General features: G+C 29.1%; 1 protein-coding gene across 5 annotated transcripts in view; it reads right to left on the bottom strand.

Annotated features, from left to right (window-relative positions):
• gish (casein kinase I gish) overlaps positions 1-15,168 on the bottom strand; it is a 179,781-nt gene extending 164,613 nt beyond the window's left edge. For 2 of the 5 annotated variants that reach the window (XM_075382292.1, XM_075382291.1), the window contains exon 1: positions 14,489-15,168. In XM_075382292.1, the coding sequence (XP_075238407.1) occupies positions 14,489-14,702 (214 nt within the window). In that variant the 5' untranslated portion in view covers positions 14,703-15,168. The remainder of the gene's footprint in view (positions 1-14,488) is intronic. The other 3 variants (XM_075382289.1, XM_075382290.1, XM_075382287.1) reach the window with 2 other exon arrangements.
• Between the last annotated feature and the right edge of the window lie 421 nt (positions 15,169-15,589).

The following is a 15,589-nucleotide window of genomic DNA, read 5'->3' as shown; positions in this document are numbered from 1 at the left end:
CCAATTTAATATAAAAATCAATAAAAATTATGAAAAGAAAATATTTTTAAATCTATATATACAGAAATAGATGAGTTGTGTAGGCGAGTGTGCCAGCATCTCTGGAACGCCTGAAGCAATTTCAACTTAGTACACATATGAACTTACTGTCTGGGAAAAAAATACCGTGGGATAACTAGCACCCGTATGGATAGGTGGTAGGAAGAGGGTGACATATAATAATGATCGAAAACTTAGTAAATATTAGTGTCGAATCAACCTGATTGATGACAGTCCTGATGACAGCTTAGCGACTCCGAAGACTATGGATTCGACACTAATATTTACTAAGTTTTCGATCATTATTATATGTCACCCTCTTCCTACCGCCTATCCATATGATGCTAGTTATCCCACGGTATTTTTTTCCCAGACAGTAAGTTCATATGTGTACAAAGTTGAGACAGTCCTGATGGACATTTAAGTCAAAGTTAAGTCGAACAGAACGAATACAACTGTGTAACACCATCTGTAAATTTTTAGAAAATAAGAGAACTCTGTAGAACCTTCTAAAGATTGGGATTATTATAATACCCGGGCAACGTCCGGTATTGTAATATTTAAAAATAATAATAAAATATTAATTATAATAGAAGAGAGGAAGGCCACGAAGGATGTGGGGCCATGATGTGGGGAAGAGTATGGTGGTTTGCTGGACGAAGCGATTCATGGTAGGAAAACTTGGATAGTAGGATGCGAGAAATGGCCGTTAACGGCTGTAACAAAAACCGCTACAGAAAAATTATAATAAATTCATAATCTTCATTTTTTCAAACTAAACCGAAATCACAGTTAAAAATAGATCTGATAAAATAACCATTTTTAGCCGAATTTTAATATTAAATTATAAAAAAATATTTTAACTCGTTTGTTCCTGTCACAGTTTTCAAGCGTATAATGAATTACAGTTTCATCAATAGTAAATATGGAATTATTTATAAGCCACCAAGAGCCACTAATTTATCAAGGTAACCTAGTTGGCATGGATTCACATACAATTTAAGGTTACAACATAAAACAGAAAATACAGAATAGAACAGGTCCAAGACAAGAACCACCAGCAAAACAATATATAATCTACAGATGCTGACCGCGACATAACTTTTATTTTTTATTCCTTTATTAGATTCTTCATTTAGTTGCACATGTATTAATCGCCTCATTATCAGAATTACATTTTAATTAAAAAGGATGTTCAGCTATTGAGTAATATTACTGGCGTTCGCGTGCAAACCGAAATACAACATACTGATAAATTCATACTTGTGATAAATTCATACATTCTTATGCAATTGATAATCCATCTGTATGATTCCTTATCCTCATAAAATAAATTTAAGAAATAAGGATGTGGTTTCGATATAATCATAATCTGAGAATTATTAATATATCTAATGTTTTATCTCCACTAAAATACACAGTAAAATAATAAAACTGACAGAAACTTTGAGCAAACTGATGTGATAACAACTTTGTTGAAAATATTCTGTTATGAATAAGTAAAAAAATTTTCATCTAAATCGAAAAAAAAAAATTGTACTTTTGCCAGAAAGGTACTATCAAGCAGAGTACAGGTAAAACTGCGCGTGGTATGTGTATGTACCATGTATATACATAAATTTATTTAGATTAAATTTTTTAGTCCCTTTTTATATATAATATAATATTATTTCAGCCTCAACATAGTACATAATTAGAGAACAGTCTACCTTTACTTTTTTACGTTCATGAAAACGTTTTCGGACCTAAGTCCATCTTCAGTGATATTTTTTTTAATAAATTGTTGATTTGTTTACATTTACACAATTTAATTAGTTTTTTACATTTTATTTTGTAAAAATTATCTATTAATAAAATTTAAAAACATTTTAAAAATTCAGAACAAATATTTGATGCTGACACAAATGTGTCATGCTGTGGGTTCTCATCTAAAACAAGCTAGTTCCCTAATTCCTCCTCTTAACGCATTTACATCCATAGAAGAACAATACTTAAAGAACAAATTTACAACACTTTTTGCTATTCAATATTTTAAATGAAAGATTTATCTATTTAAAAAAAAAAGAATTCCATACTTAAACCCAAACGCATTTTGAGTAAGTTTTATTTCTTTTAAACGATTCTTTTATTACTCTTCAAGAATGCTTATTTACAAGGCGATAAGAAAATAAAATTTAAGATGAAGATTTCAAACAATTTTTTTACAAAAATATTTACCTAGCATCTAATGGCAAACACAGGGAATGTGTAGAAAAAGTCAGTTACAGCAGAAACTTCAATAAAAACAATAATAAAATACAGTAACCCAATAAATCCAAACAAATTTCCTAACAGGTAATATTTAAATCTTTTAAATCTCCTTTCAATTAAATGACACATTCTTCTTCAACATTTTAGACTTATTCAACTTATTCTCAAAAATCACTGATGTTGAACAACTACGAAACTATTTCCCATTGGAGAAGCATAGCAATCACAGTTCATAAAAATAGCTGTTAAGCATCTACATAAAAAAAATTGTTTAAAATTGAAAATGAAATTCATTCTGCATTCTATAACACTGGAATGCAAAATATTACTTATTTACATTACTCCATTTAACTTACACTTAACGCTAACAAAGAGAAACTGTATCGTACAATTTATTTAAGTATTCTTCAATCATAATAATAAACAACACAATGTTGTTACACGCACAATTTACTACTAAAAAGAACATAATCAAGAATTTAATGATAAATTACATTTTAAAAAATGCATACCCAGTAAATCAGGAAAAAAATCATTTTAGTTCTGCGATTAAAAGTTGCAAGCAATACTGTGCAACATGACAGAATCCTTTAAGTCTTAGATCCTGCTAGGACCTCTAGGTATAGTTCAGTTTCATGCGACTTACAACATGTAATTCCTGATAAGACTTGTATTCCTCCTTAATTCCTACTGTTTCTCTTTTTAAATAACAATAGCACATGTTATAATTGTCTACGACTTGAATTTATGACACAAATAAAATTTAAAAATTAACAAATTAGACATGACAAAATATAAAGGTATGAAATAGAGACAAATCTGTTAAACACATTCGGTGCAAATGTCAACACATTTCACTCTTTCTCTCTCCATTCTTTTATGAATTTCTCAACAATCTGAATAATGTATTCAAAATTTGTCCAAAAGCTACACTTTTTTCAAATATGTATCAACAATTGCCAAGAAATATTTTGAAATCTTACAACTGCAAACTTTGGAAAAACAGTGAAATACTCATTGGTTGGCTATATTAGAATCAGAACTAGATATGAATTATTTATACACATACATAATTTTTTTTTTAATAAACGCTTTATTAATTTGATAACAGATTATGTAATTTTGTCTGCTTATTAATCTTTTTCTTGGAATTATTATAAGATAGTACACACATTTATCAACTATGAAATGCCAATTTGAATCAATTTTTCTGCTCTCTGTAACCTTATTCTGATTCATAATGCAATTAATAAACAAGAACATGGCTTATCATTTCACAGAATTAATTTGATTTACTTACTAGGGCAAAATAATGGTATTCAAACAAACAAAACCCTTCTATGAGTAACAATATAAATACAGATTCATGCAAGAAGCTATTATCTTATTTATTTTTTTAAATCACAATTTTACATTAATTTTATTTCTTTATTTTATGATACATAGTGCATAAAAGCGAGCTTAAATACAACCCTGAATATTTTGAATTCTATTGAAAACTAACGGTTATCAGGCAATACTAAAAAAAACTAATAGTATACTGGTTCACTGAACGATGGGGGGCAGGGCTTCTTCCTTCAATAACATCTCTTTTTAGGCTGCTATTTACTGAAATCTACTTTAGTATTTTTATTACTATAACACATGTAGCCACCCGAGATTGTTTTTTGCAAAAATTTAAGTTTGTTAGCGTTGTAAATTAGAACAAAATACTACACTAATGATCTTCTACAACACAACTAACTTTGTACAGCATAAAATAAAAGAAACAAATGTGATTATAAAGGACCCTGAAACACAAAAATTATATGTGTGTTTTCACATATATTTTCATATTTCATGAATTCTATATTTATCACATAAAATATAAACTGATGAGGTGAAGAACATGTAAATTCCAATTTTTTTTTATGAGCATTAAAAGACATAAAAAAGTAAAAAATTTGTTCAGGAAACCATAAAAAAATCCTAAAATTATATTTTTTAACACATCGTAATCATGAGCTTAATATGTACCAGAAGAATCCTGAGAAAGACAGTAAATTGTATTTCTTACATCCTGAGTTAGAGGAACCTCAGGTTTTAAGAAACACAATTTATCGTCTTGCTCAGGATTCTAAACAGAAAGAACTCAAGGAGCGGCATTCTGGAAAATAAAGGATACAAGTACAGCTAAATTATAAATAGTCAAAGCTACACTTAAAACCAGGTTCTCACACTTAAGAATAGTTGATACAGTTTGAAATTATTAAAAATAAACAATTTTTCATCATAAAGAAATTTTCCTGACGCATAGATCACTTTAATTCAATACAACTGGACACATATTATATTCAAGAAAAGTAATTGATATCACAAGTTATGAATAAACAATTACACATTAACCATCGTTAGAGATATATTCACTCTAAATTTAAAACAATTACAAGAAACAAAATGGTTATTACATTAAAAAAGGTATATTCAAACGGGTATAGTGCGGGTGGACCACTTAACTTATAGTCTGCTATTTTTCTTTAATTTGTACTTTAAAAAAAGCATCAATATCTTCAACCAAACTGCACTTTAATTTCAGACCGAGCAATAATCTTATATGATAAGTCGGGACAAATCCTGCAATTCAAAAGATAGGAAAAATAAGATAATCTACTTACGATGCAGAAGATAGAATCAAGAGGTTTCCAGAATTAGTTTTATTTTTCTAAAACAGCTTACAAGAAAAGTTAAGTAGTTTCCTTTGAATGTTCCATCTTTTGTTGATGTCTACAAAGTTGGATATATTCCTGGAACCCAGTTAAGATCTCATCATATTGGTCATTACATCAACATTTTTGTATCTTTTCCCTTCAACGCATTTTCAACCAAGGAAACAAAAAAAAAAATTAACTGGCGCCGAGTTGGAAAAGTTCAGTGGATGCTTCAGTTATTACATTATGTCATGCAAGGTACACTTTTAAAAAGCACAGATTAATGTGCTGGTGCATTGCCTACAAAAGAATAAAATTCCTTGTTTCCTATTTTCCAGGACACTTTCTTCTTACTACATCCCCTAAACGACAAAGGATATTAATGTACATTTCCTTGTTTACTGCCTGAACTCAGGAATGAGTTTGTAACGAGCAATACCTTTCAAAACAAAAAGACTTCCAAATTAACTTTTTATTGTTCCCACTCTGACAAAATTTCTGTGATCAAGAAAATGATGTCGATTTCTAACCTGATAAATGGCATTTTGTTTGCGGATCATATAAAATCCACAACATCTCATCTCCTGTTGTGATTTTGTTCAGAAAATATTGATCTTAATCAGCCACAATGATGTGACCTCTTGCCAGTGCCATACAAGTTTCTTTCTGATCTCTAAAACATTTTTGAACCGATGTGTTGACAAGCTCAACGTATGTTCAAATCATTATGAAGAATACGTTGGCAGTGTCTAGCTGATGTCTCATTAGTGAAGCTATTTCCTTGATAGTTTTTCTTCCATCTCTTTGTAGAACAATTTTAATATACTCTGTATTTTCTTCATTTGTCAAACAATCACTAAATTATGCCTAATAAAACAATCATTTGGCTTATGCCAATTGTAAACCACTGTTTTTTCATTGCTGATTATCCATATGCTTGCTCAGTTTTATGCAAAGCACAGTTTTTGATGATGGTAACGCAAAAGTTGATATTTGAACGCTGTTCAATTCGATATTTAATAATGTGACACGTACAATGTCAAACAAACAACTTTAGTATAGTTTAATATGAAACAGAAAACACGTTTTGTGGTTGTATTGTGATGTGGTGAGTCTCCCACATAAAAACCAAAAGTTTTCTTACTACAATTACTATTATAAAATGTAAGAGACAATTCCAACAATCTTTTGAACATACACTATATTATCATAAGTTAAAGTTTAGATCAGGCATAATCAACAACTGTAACTTCCAAGATTTCATAAAATTCAACAGCAGAAAAAAAACATACTCCGGTACGAGAAAAATTTACTCTATGACAAATACATAAACATTACTTTGTAGAATTCAATGGAGAATAAAATTACTATTTTCACTTCCTACTAATCTACAAATAAGTTGAAGACATTAATACAACAAAGTTATGGATTTCTTTTGAATATGTAATTATTATTCAGATATCCTAACCACAGCATCATCATAATAATACAAAGAAAAATTAAGAGAAGCATAAGTTAAGATATTTTAATAGAATTTACCACAAGGAATTAAATCAAACACCCCTCTCAAATAAACTTAATTACATACATACGATAAAGAATGGGTTAAGAATCCTTCTCAGAATACTTCAGCAGACCCCTGCACTATGAAACAGCAGTACCATGTACAAAAGAAATGTAAAATAGAGGAAAATACAAAAACATTTTATGGTGTGTGGTAAAGATAAAATGCTAATGGCCAAATTTAATAAACCAGTTTCTGCTAGGTATAGGTCCTATTTTCTTAGTGGCCATGATTTCGATTGATTCTTCTAAAAAAACTACACAAAACAAAACATTTGAACACAATAGAAAATAAAACATGAAAACACTTGAATCAGTCAATCTGGGAAATGAAGAAAAGCTAATACATTTAATACAATGAGTGGAATATTAAAAAAAAAAATGTACCCTACTAAGGGAGGAATGTACAAGATGTGAAATTATATTTTACTTACATTTTTTAACAGTTTAGACATTTATCTTCGAATTTTATATGGAAAAAGCCAGTTTTTTCTACAATCTTTCAAGGGATTTTTCAATACATTTTTCAGCTCATTACAGTGGACATTATCTTGCTAGTTAACATTTGAATTTTATTCGATATTTTAATGTTTAATAAATCAACAAATAAACAGTAAAATAAGCAATATTCCAATCATTTTTTGAGCCTGATTTACTGCATAAGTCCTTTAATGCAGTTGGACTCATAATATGAAGAAGTGATTTAACAACCACTGAAAGCGAAAAAATGTGTTTATAGACACACAGACAATTCTGTTTAAAAGCAGATGATTCTGTTGCAGCTTTGAGGAATGCTCAACAATTTAAAAAAACTACAACTTGACATTAAGAAAGTAAAATATTAAGGTGTCAAAAAATAGGTTACATACTTTTTAAGAAGGCAAATAAAAAGGCAGAAACGGTATATTAAAATATTCTAAATAGATCAAAGAAGAAAACTGTACTAGAATAATAAAGACCCTAATAGGAGTACAAAGTTCTTAAAAGTAAAATCATTGTTTCTCTTTACCATTAATTATTTTTCACCCTCAGAATTTTAAGGAAACCAAAATTTGTATGCCAATTCTAGGTTTCAGAAAGTAAATTGAATCTTTTTAGTCTACTAAATAGGTTACAAAAAAGATACCAAAACCTTGTAAAATTTTTACCAATCAGACATCAAAAATGTATAAAACTATCAAAAATAAATTATAGCTTTATGTTGAATGTAGATTAAGAAAATATAGTACATAAACAATTGACAATTTAAAAAGGTACAATTACTGGAACACAAAGTACCTCCTTTCATTATGGTCTAGCCAGGGGGATCCACCCCCTGGATCCCTGTGGCCCAGGTTGACCTAAGGACTCCCTAGGGCTCCTGAGGCCACAGAGCTCGCTTTGGTTGGCATTCCCGTGTAGTCAGACCCCCACAGTGTTCGTTACCCTCATAGTTGTGAGATTAATACTAATAAACAACAATTAAAAGTATTCAAACTTTATAAAAACCTGAAAAAGAAAGAATAATAGTTACACAGACCTTTGATGAGGAAACATTCATAACTTATTTATGTTGCCATAATGACAAATTAATTTAATATTTAATTAGTAATTTTTTTCTTCTTTAATGAATATCTTTGACAACTTCAACCCCAAGGGGGCTAGGGCCTCTGTCTATGAATTAAAACCTTCCCTGGAATAACAAATAAATCCAATAGATTTGAAATCAATCATTCAGTTGGAACAGATAATAATCCAAAAAGATTCATTTTTGAAGACAAACCAACTAAAATCACACTAAAAGATTTTTTCTTTTGTAAACCATTTCCAAACACTGTTCTAACACACTAAGGACCATTAAAAAATGAGTCTCTGAATAAATTATGCTCACCATTGCTGACCAATGTGGAAAACATTTTAAATAATAACAAAATTAAGTTTATCACCAATCATTTCATTAATCATAACAATAATTGTTTAGATTACATCACTTTACTATTACTAACAAAGGCAACAAAGTTAGGTCAAACACTAAATTGGTCACATGCGGGCGCACGCACGCACAGACACACACTTCCATGCATTCATTTGTCTAATATTAACCTTCTAATTGTGATAACGTTAAAGCAGGATTTTCTTTCGGCTGCTGATTACACCTTTCTACATGATATAAGTATTTTGTGGGACCCTACTATACATGCACAAATGAAAATAACTTTAACCAAGAAATACGACATGCGTATTTGGTTTATGGGTAAGATGAATTCGGAACATTGATTTAAACATTAAAAACTGTACACACTATAAAAATTATGAAGTTCTGCAATTTTAATACAACATTTTTATAAGATAATGTTTAAAATATCTGCAAAATAAAATGTATTTTATTACAACCATGAAAAAAAAAATCCATTATGAAGAAAAATTTAGAGTTCGATTCAAATATTTATACTTAATTTCTTAGAAAAAAGATAAGGATAATTTATTTTCAAAAAAATTAATAAATCTCTGACCACTAAAATAAATTGAAAAATAAAATTTTAATTTACTATTTCAGAAAAATAAGATGTAAATGAATTTACTTACAATAACAGTTAAAACTTCAGCTATTTTTTTTTATAGGATATTTTTCTGTAACTGATGTAAAAATTATCTTAAAATTGTCAATTATAATTATCATAAAAATACAAATAATGTAATGAAATTATGGTTATAGTCCCATTACCTCATAAAAAAAAAAAATATATATGTATATATTTATAGGAATTTAGGTCTATTCAGTGCATCATCAACTGTACACAGTATACTTGATCTTTCTAACAATTATTTTATCAGTTTGCAGAGTATGTACTGACTACTACTGAAATTACAGTTTGTGTATGCTCTTCTAATTTCTCACTTGTTCCAAATTTGCAATCACATTCAAACTAATTTTTTCACCATAATTATTAACTTCAGTACAAAACAGGTTAAGCGCTTTTATAGTTTTCATGTATATTTGGGAAGTTAACATGCTCGAGTTTGTATAGATTTAACATAAAAATCAAAACACATCAGTTACTTATTTAATTAACTGATGACTGGTTCTTCAGTTTAAAAATAAATAAATAAAAATTTAATTTATTTATTTATTTAACTTATGCACAGTTAACACAGTATCTATACAACTGTATGATCTTCACTCCTCTTAAATAAAATTAAAGTGGCTGTACTGTTTTGTTTAAACTGTGTCTTATAAAAAAATTATTCTTTGCTTAGAATTAGTTACTTTATCTTAATTACTAGTATTAAAAGTAGTGCTGTGATTCATCGTAGAGGAATAGAGGATGATACCTCTCCTTTGAAAATAGTGATGAACTGAACATGACTCATACCAAACATATCAGATTTCCTACTGAACAAACCTCCATATTATTTCCCTTTAATTTCAAGCACTAAATAGTACAGTTATTAGTTATATAGTACTATTCATTAATCACAAGCAGTTACCAATCCAAAGGAAAATTGAACTCACGTTTATAAACTTTGGGATATATAGGAAAAAGTAAATAAGATGGCTATTGGCAATTTATTTTTGCTTAATAACCTTTTATTTTTCACAGCACTATTCACTGAGAAGTTGTGTTGAGGAACCATCTCAAAGAAAAAGATGCAATTTACCAAATTCTCTGAAATTCTATGGTACAGCGATGTTTTGGGTAAACCAATTGGCTAGTTACTCAGCAATTAAATGTAACAATTTTGGTGCAGCATGCGACTCATAATTAAAAAAAAAATTCTTAATGAAGAGAGAAGTTTTAATAATAATAATAATAATAATAAAAATTCATCAATTCTAATACAAAATCTACAATAAAACAGTTCATTGCTGTCATAATAAATTGTGAAATTTAATATATCTGTTTAGTCACAAATTCACTACGTTTTAACAAACTACCATAAGATAGTTTCACACATCAATAGAATTGGAAGTAGTACGTACATAATAATCTCTTATTTATAAAAAAATTTACAGTCCCATTTTGAAGTTAAATTTCCTTATATAAAATCATTTAATTCCAAAACATTTTACCCACACTACTTTGCCCAGATAAGAATTACTCCAGAGTGAGCCTGGGCTACTGGATGGATTGTAAGATGTGAATAGCAAATGGCATTCAAATCAGAGGATAAGCAGTCCACAACACAGTTGCAGACCAAAATGGCAATACTAACAGCGTTACTGATACACAATACTAACAATTCTACTTAACTTTCACATAATTTACAATAGTGCAATCATTTAATAAGCAATGCAGAGGCCAATTGCTGGTTTGGAAAATCCTGCAAAAAACTGCTTAGGATACAAAAGAGAAAAATTATCTGATACAATACAGACAAAAGAGCAGAAATATCAGATTTCCTGGAAATTCCACAACTCCTAGATGCTGACAGCAGCAGCTCTTGTAAGCTTATTTTGTTTGCCATGATGGCATCCTACGGAGTAAAATTGCAGTCCTTCAAGTCATTGGATTGGATTACTTAAGGGATTAGCAGAAAACAAACGACCCACAAATTTATAGTTGTACTGTGGGGTTTCATAAATTTTATTTTACTTTTGGGGGCTTATGAGTTCTGGAGGTGGGACTTCATTCTTGCCAATTCATTCAATTAAAGATGTGGGACACACTTTGCACTCCACTTGGTCTCCTGTAGCTCTGTACCTGATTACAGTTAATCTCTTTTACAATGACTAAACACTCTCAACAGATTTTTTCTTTCATTAACAAACATTATTTACACTTCTAACAAAAAGGATGACCAAAAGTTCCATGAGTATGCAGTTATTATTACTTAAAGAAAAAAATTAACATTTTAATATTTATTCAATCAATAATTACATATAAACAAATTCAAATGATTAGCAAATGGAAATTGGTGTTAATCTTTTTTTTAGTGTTACCTACGAATTTTGAACAGGCATAAAAAATTATTAAAAATATGAAAAAAGAAATGCAGATATTACACAATGTGTCATGCAAAATTTACATACTAGTAATGTTTTCATATTCTTAATAAAAGCATAGCCATTATTGTTAAAACTGTCTTGGAATGACAAAACTATTTCAACTACACTTGATCTATTTACTTATTCACAATTAATTTGTTAATATAGTAAATTTAAATGATTAGTCTCCAAATGAAGATTTTCAAATACAATGCCTATTGATTATTATTATTTTGTTATTTAAAACACGTTTTGTTTTTAAAATAGTTGTTTTAGGTACTGGGCATAAAACCATCACAAACTATTATTAATTGTTTTTTTAATTTTTTAACAAAAATAAACAGAAAAACAATAATTTATTATACATACTGCATGACCAAATTAACACTGCATGAGGATTTGATCAGTAAATCACTACAACTGACACCAGTCTACAGCACAACAAAGTTAACTTCATATGAGCAAAAAATGTAGGCTAAAAAATTCCAAATGAAGAAGATGAAATAATGTCTGGTTTTTCTTCCTATTCATCAAAGTATTTTATACAACGCAATCAGATTTCAAAGTGAAGATTTCACTATGAATACACAGTTTTCCCATATTTGTGGAACTGTTCTTGTTCAGTCTTAAACAAACACTAAAAAGACATGATAAAAGCCAAAAAAACAACCAGAAAGCACTAGTAGATTAAATTTAATAAGTGAAATTTTTGTATACAAAATTAAATAATATCCATACTGAGAACAAATAGTAATAACAATAAAAATTGATTATAATTATTACTAAATAATATGCACAATAAATGAACAGCTAGAACAGACACTTGCAACCCACTGTCTGAACTTTGGCTTACACTTTCTTGCATGAAATGTCAACTGTGACATATTTTACCCTGTTTGAAGTGTTAATTGTAATTATTTTCAATTATGAACTTAGCTACAATGTTTTTTGTTTTTTTTCGTTAAGATATACTACCAAAAATAATGTTTATATTTTAAATAATGACGAGTTAAGAGTCAGAAATAGGAAGTGTTGAGCGTTAGCGTCAAGAGGTTCTGGCTGTTCTTCACAGAGGTATAGCTTGCCGATAGCTGTAAATTAAGCATGAATACATGATTTATATTCAGGATGCAACCTGTGAAAAATGAATTCTGCAATAAGACCACTTTTTAATTTTGCTTTATCTTGGCACAGCTCCACATACCTCTCACCACATCCTAACAATGATTTTTTAATGTGCCCCCAATATCAGGGTCGAAAATGTTCACAGAATGATTGACCATTGAAATGAATATAGCATTCTTGCTGTAAAAAACTTACAAACTGTACAATCTCCAACAGTCATTAATTATTGTTGTGCCAGACAAAATGTTCTTCCTAATAATGAACAATAATGTTTCACTACCTTGAGTGGGCATTGGTATAAAAAATATCATTTACTTTCATTCAATGCCACCAAAAATCCTATTTCCATCAATTAATTTTGCACAATTGTATTTAATCAAAATTGCATGTACTGAATGATCTGTGCACTGAAATTCATACAATATTAGCAAACACAAACTAATGCTCACTAATCTCATACCAATAATCTGCTAACATGAAAAGTATTACAGCTAAGTCTGTAAGTGTATGCAATAACAGTTTTAATAACCTCCCAGTAAATACTCTGCGAGTTTTATTTTCACACAACATTGAAAACATTTCTCCTTCTACTGCATAATTTTTCATATGTTACATTTACCAATTTTTTATATGTTATAATAAAAATCAATAAATATATATATATATGTATATATAATATGAAATTTTTTCAACAAACTTAAGCAAAATAAAAATAAAAACCACCTTAAACTAAAAAAAAAAAACTTTGGTTGATTTAAGTAAAATTATTAATAGAACTGTGCAAAAACCAATCATGTGTAAATTATTCAAGCTTAATGTGAAGTTTTAAGTCCATGCAGTTCATGAATTTTATATATTCCTTTATGTCAAACACATTCCTATCAAATTATATAATATTAGCATTTACTGTTTTATAAAAATATAATATAAAGTATAACAAGTAATTGTATGACCAGCTTATATTGCATTTTAAATCATTCCCATAGCAGGGAAAACCCATGTCTAGACTAGATCCCACTTCCAAGAGTTAAGGTATATCTATGTATATGCTATAGCAGCAGTAAGACAACAAACAAAACATTAAACAACAATACAAAAGCTTTTTAATATGTCCATACTACTTTAAGCCATAATTTAAAATTAAACACAATAATTAATTTATATCTTAAAGCTTTAGCCTAAATATAATACCATAACTAAATTTTCAACCCAACAAAATGTTATACAAACTATTAGCAAAAAGCAACCCAATTTTAAGTTATGAAATCATTACACTTAGTACATAGTAATAAACAATAAAAAAATTAATTTTACAAGCATTTCAACAAATTTAGCTAACTTTAAAAAACCCATTGTAGTATGAAAAATATTCTATTTCCTATAATAAAAAAAGAAATAAATTATTTTCAAATCTCTGAGCCACTTTTGCTGTGGAAAAAATTCCAAAAATAAAATTACAGTTACAGCTACAGCAACCTGAAAAACCAACAAGACAGACCGAAATGTAGTGAATGTTTCTGAAACCCAGTAAGTAAAGAGATAATTATACAGCAACTTCATGCAAAAAAAAATCTGAATAGGTAAAATTGTCTGACAGATTTCAATTTTTTTTATACATCTTTTCATTACAAAAAAAAAACCTGGTGTACACTTTGGAAAATAATACATCAAAGTAAAGGTTCGATATGGTCATTATACCACCTGCTACAGATTAATTTGATAAAATTAAATCAAACAATTTTAAAATAAACGAATTAAGAATTACAACACGAAATAAAATTGCTGTCAACACAACAAACTGCAAGAACAAAAACCTGTTTTCCACCTTAAAAATGAAGTGAAAATTTTTCTAACTTACCAAGCCTTAATTCTCCAAAATTTCCACATCCTATTTTCTTTCCTACTCGAAAATTTGGTCCAACCATTAAAACGCCTGCACTACTAGACACATTACTATGCCGACTGGAATGCATTGTGCCTCTTGTCGCACCACTTGTTCTGGATACTCTCCTCGGAGGATCTTCTCGGGATTCTTTATCTCTGCTATTATCCCTACTGTCCCGTTTCTGCATACTGTTACTAGCAAAAAGTTTAAATTTGATCAGCAGAGTTGAACAGTTTCTACACAGGTAGGCCCTGGGCCCAAGCAACAAACGATTCTACACAGCATGTTACGACCAATTAACTATGAAACGATAATACATGGCCATCACAAACACCCAAAAGAATAATAGTGATACACTTTCACACAATAAAACAGGATAAACACTTTCCACATTTTAACACATCACACACAAATTAACATTGCATACGATAAGCTCAACTTCGTAAGACACTATCACCTCCATTATTTTCGTGATTTTCATCAATCCCCTCTCCACCCGACCGATGAACAGAAAGGTAATATATGCGTATGAATACAAAGTCAATAAACAGGTTAGATCATTTTTGTAGATAAAGTTCAAAAACTTACTACAGTATATAAGGTAATGTTTCTAAAATATATTAAAAATCAAGTTTATAGAAACAACTCAATCCTATAACAACAGAACAGTGCACTACTTTCTTAGGATTAATAATGCACCTTGAAAGCAGCTGTTCAAAAGCTGGCTCAGAAAATATTCTTGTAGGGCCGGTATCTACAAAATTAATGCAGCTTATATTCGCATTTTTTTCAAGAAGTAACTGCTTTTTAATGCATATTATTATTTTTTAAATGATTAAATAATGAAAAATTGCCTCTTTATGGATCCATTTATGCACGGAAATATATATACATATATATTATAACGTTATATTCTTTGGTACTCCTATTCTCTGATCTCTTTGTACCAACTTTATTCTTGGATACTCCATATTTTTGCGAAGTAGCTTTTAAATTGTCCTTACCTTAAATCATTATTATTTTCATTTCCTTTGCTTATTTGCATGTTTAAATAACAATATAAAAATACAGCCT

This window comes from Lycorma delicatula, chromosome 1 (assembly GCF_047948215.1).
Source record: "Lycorma delicatula isolate Av1 chromosome 1, ASM4794821v1, whole genome shotgun sequence".
In the NCBI taxonomy this organism is placed as follows: domain Eukaryota; kingdom Metazoa; phylum Arthropoda; class Insecta; order Hemiptera; family Fulgoridae; genus Lycorma; species Lycorma delicatula.
Note: the sequence above shows the minus strand (reverse complement) of the source record. Positions and strands in the feature narration are given on the sequence as shown.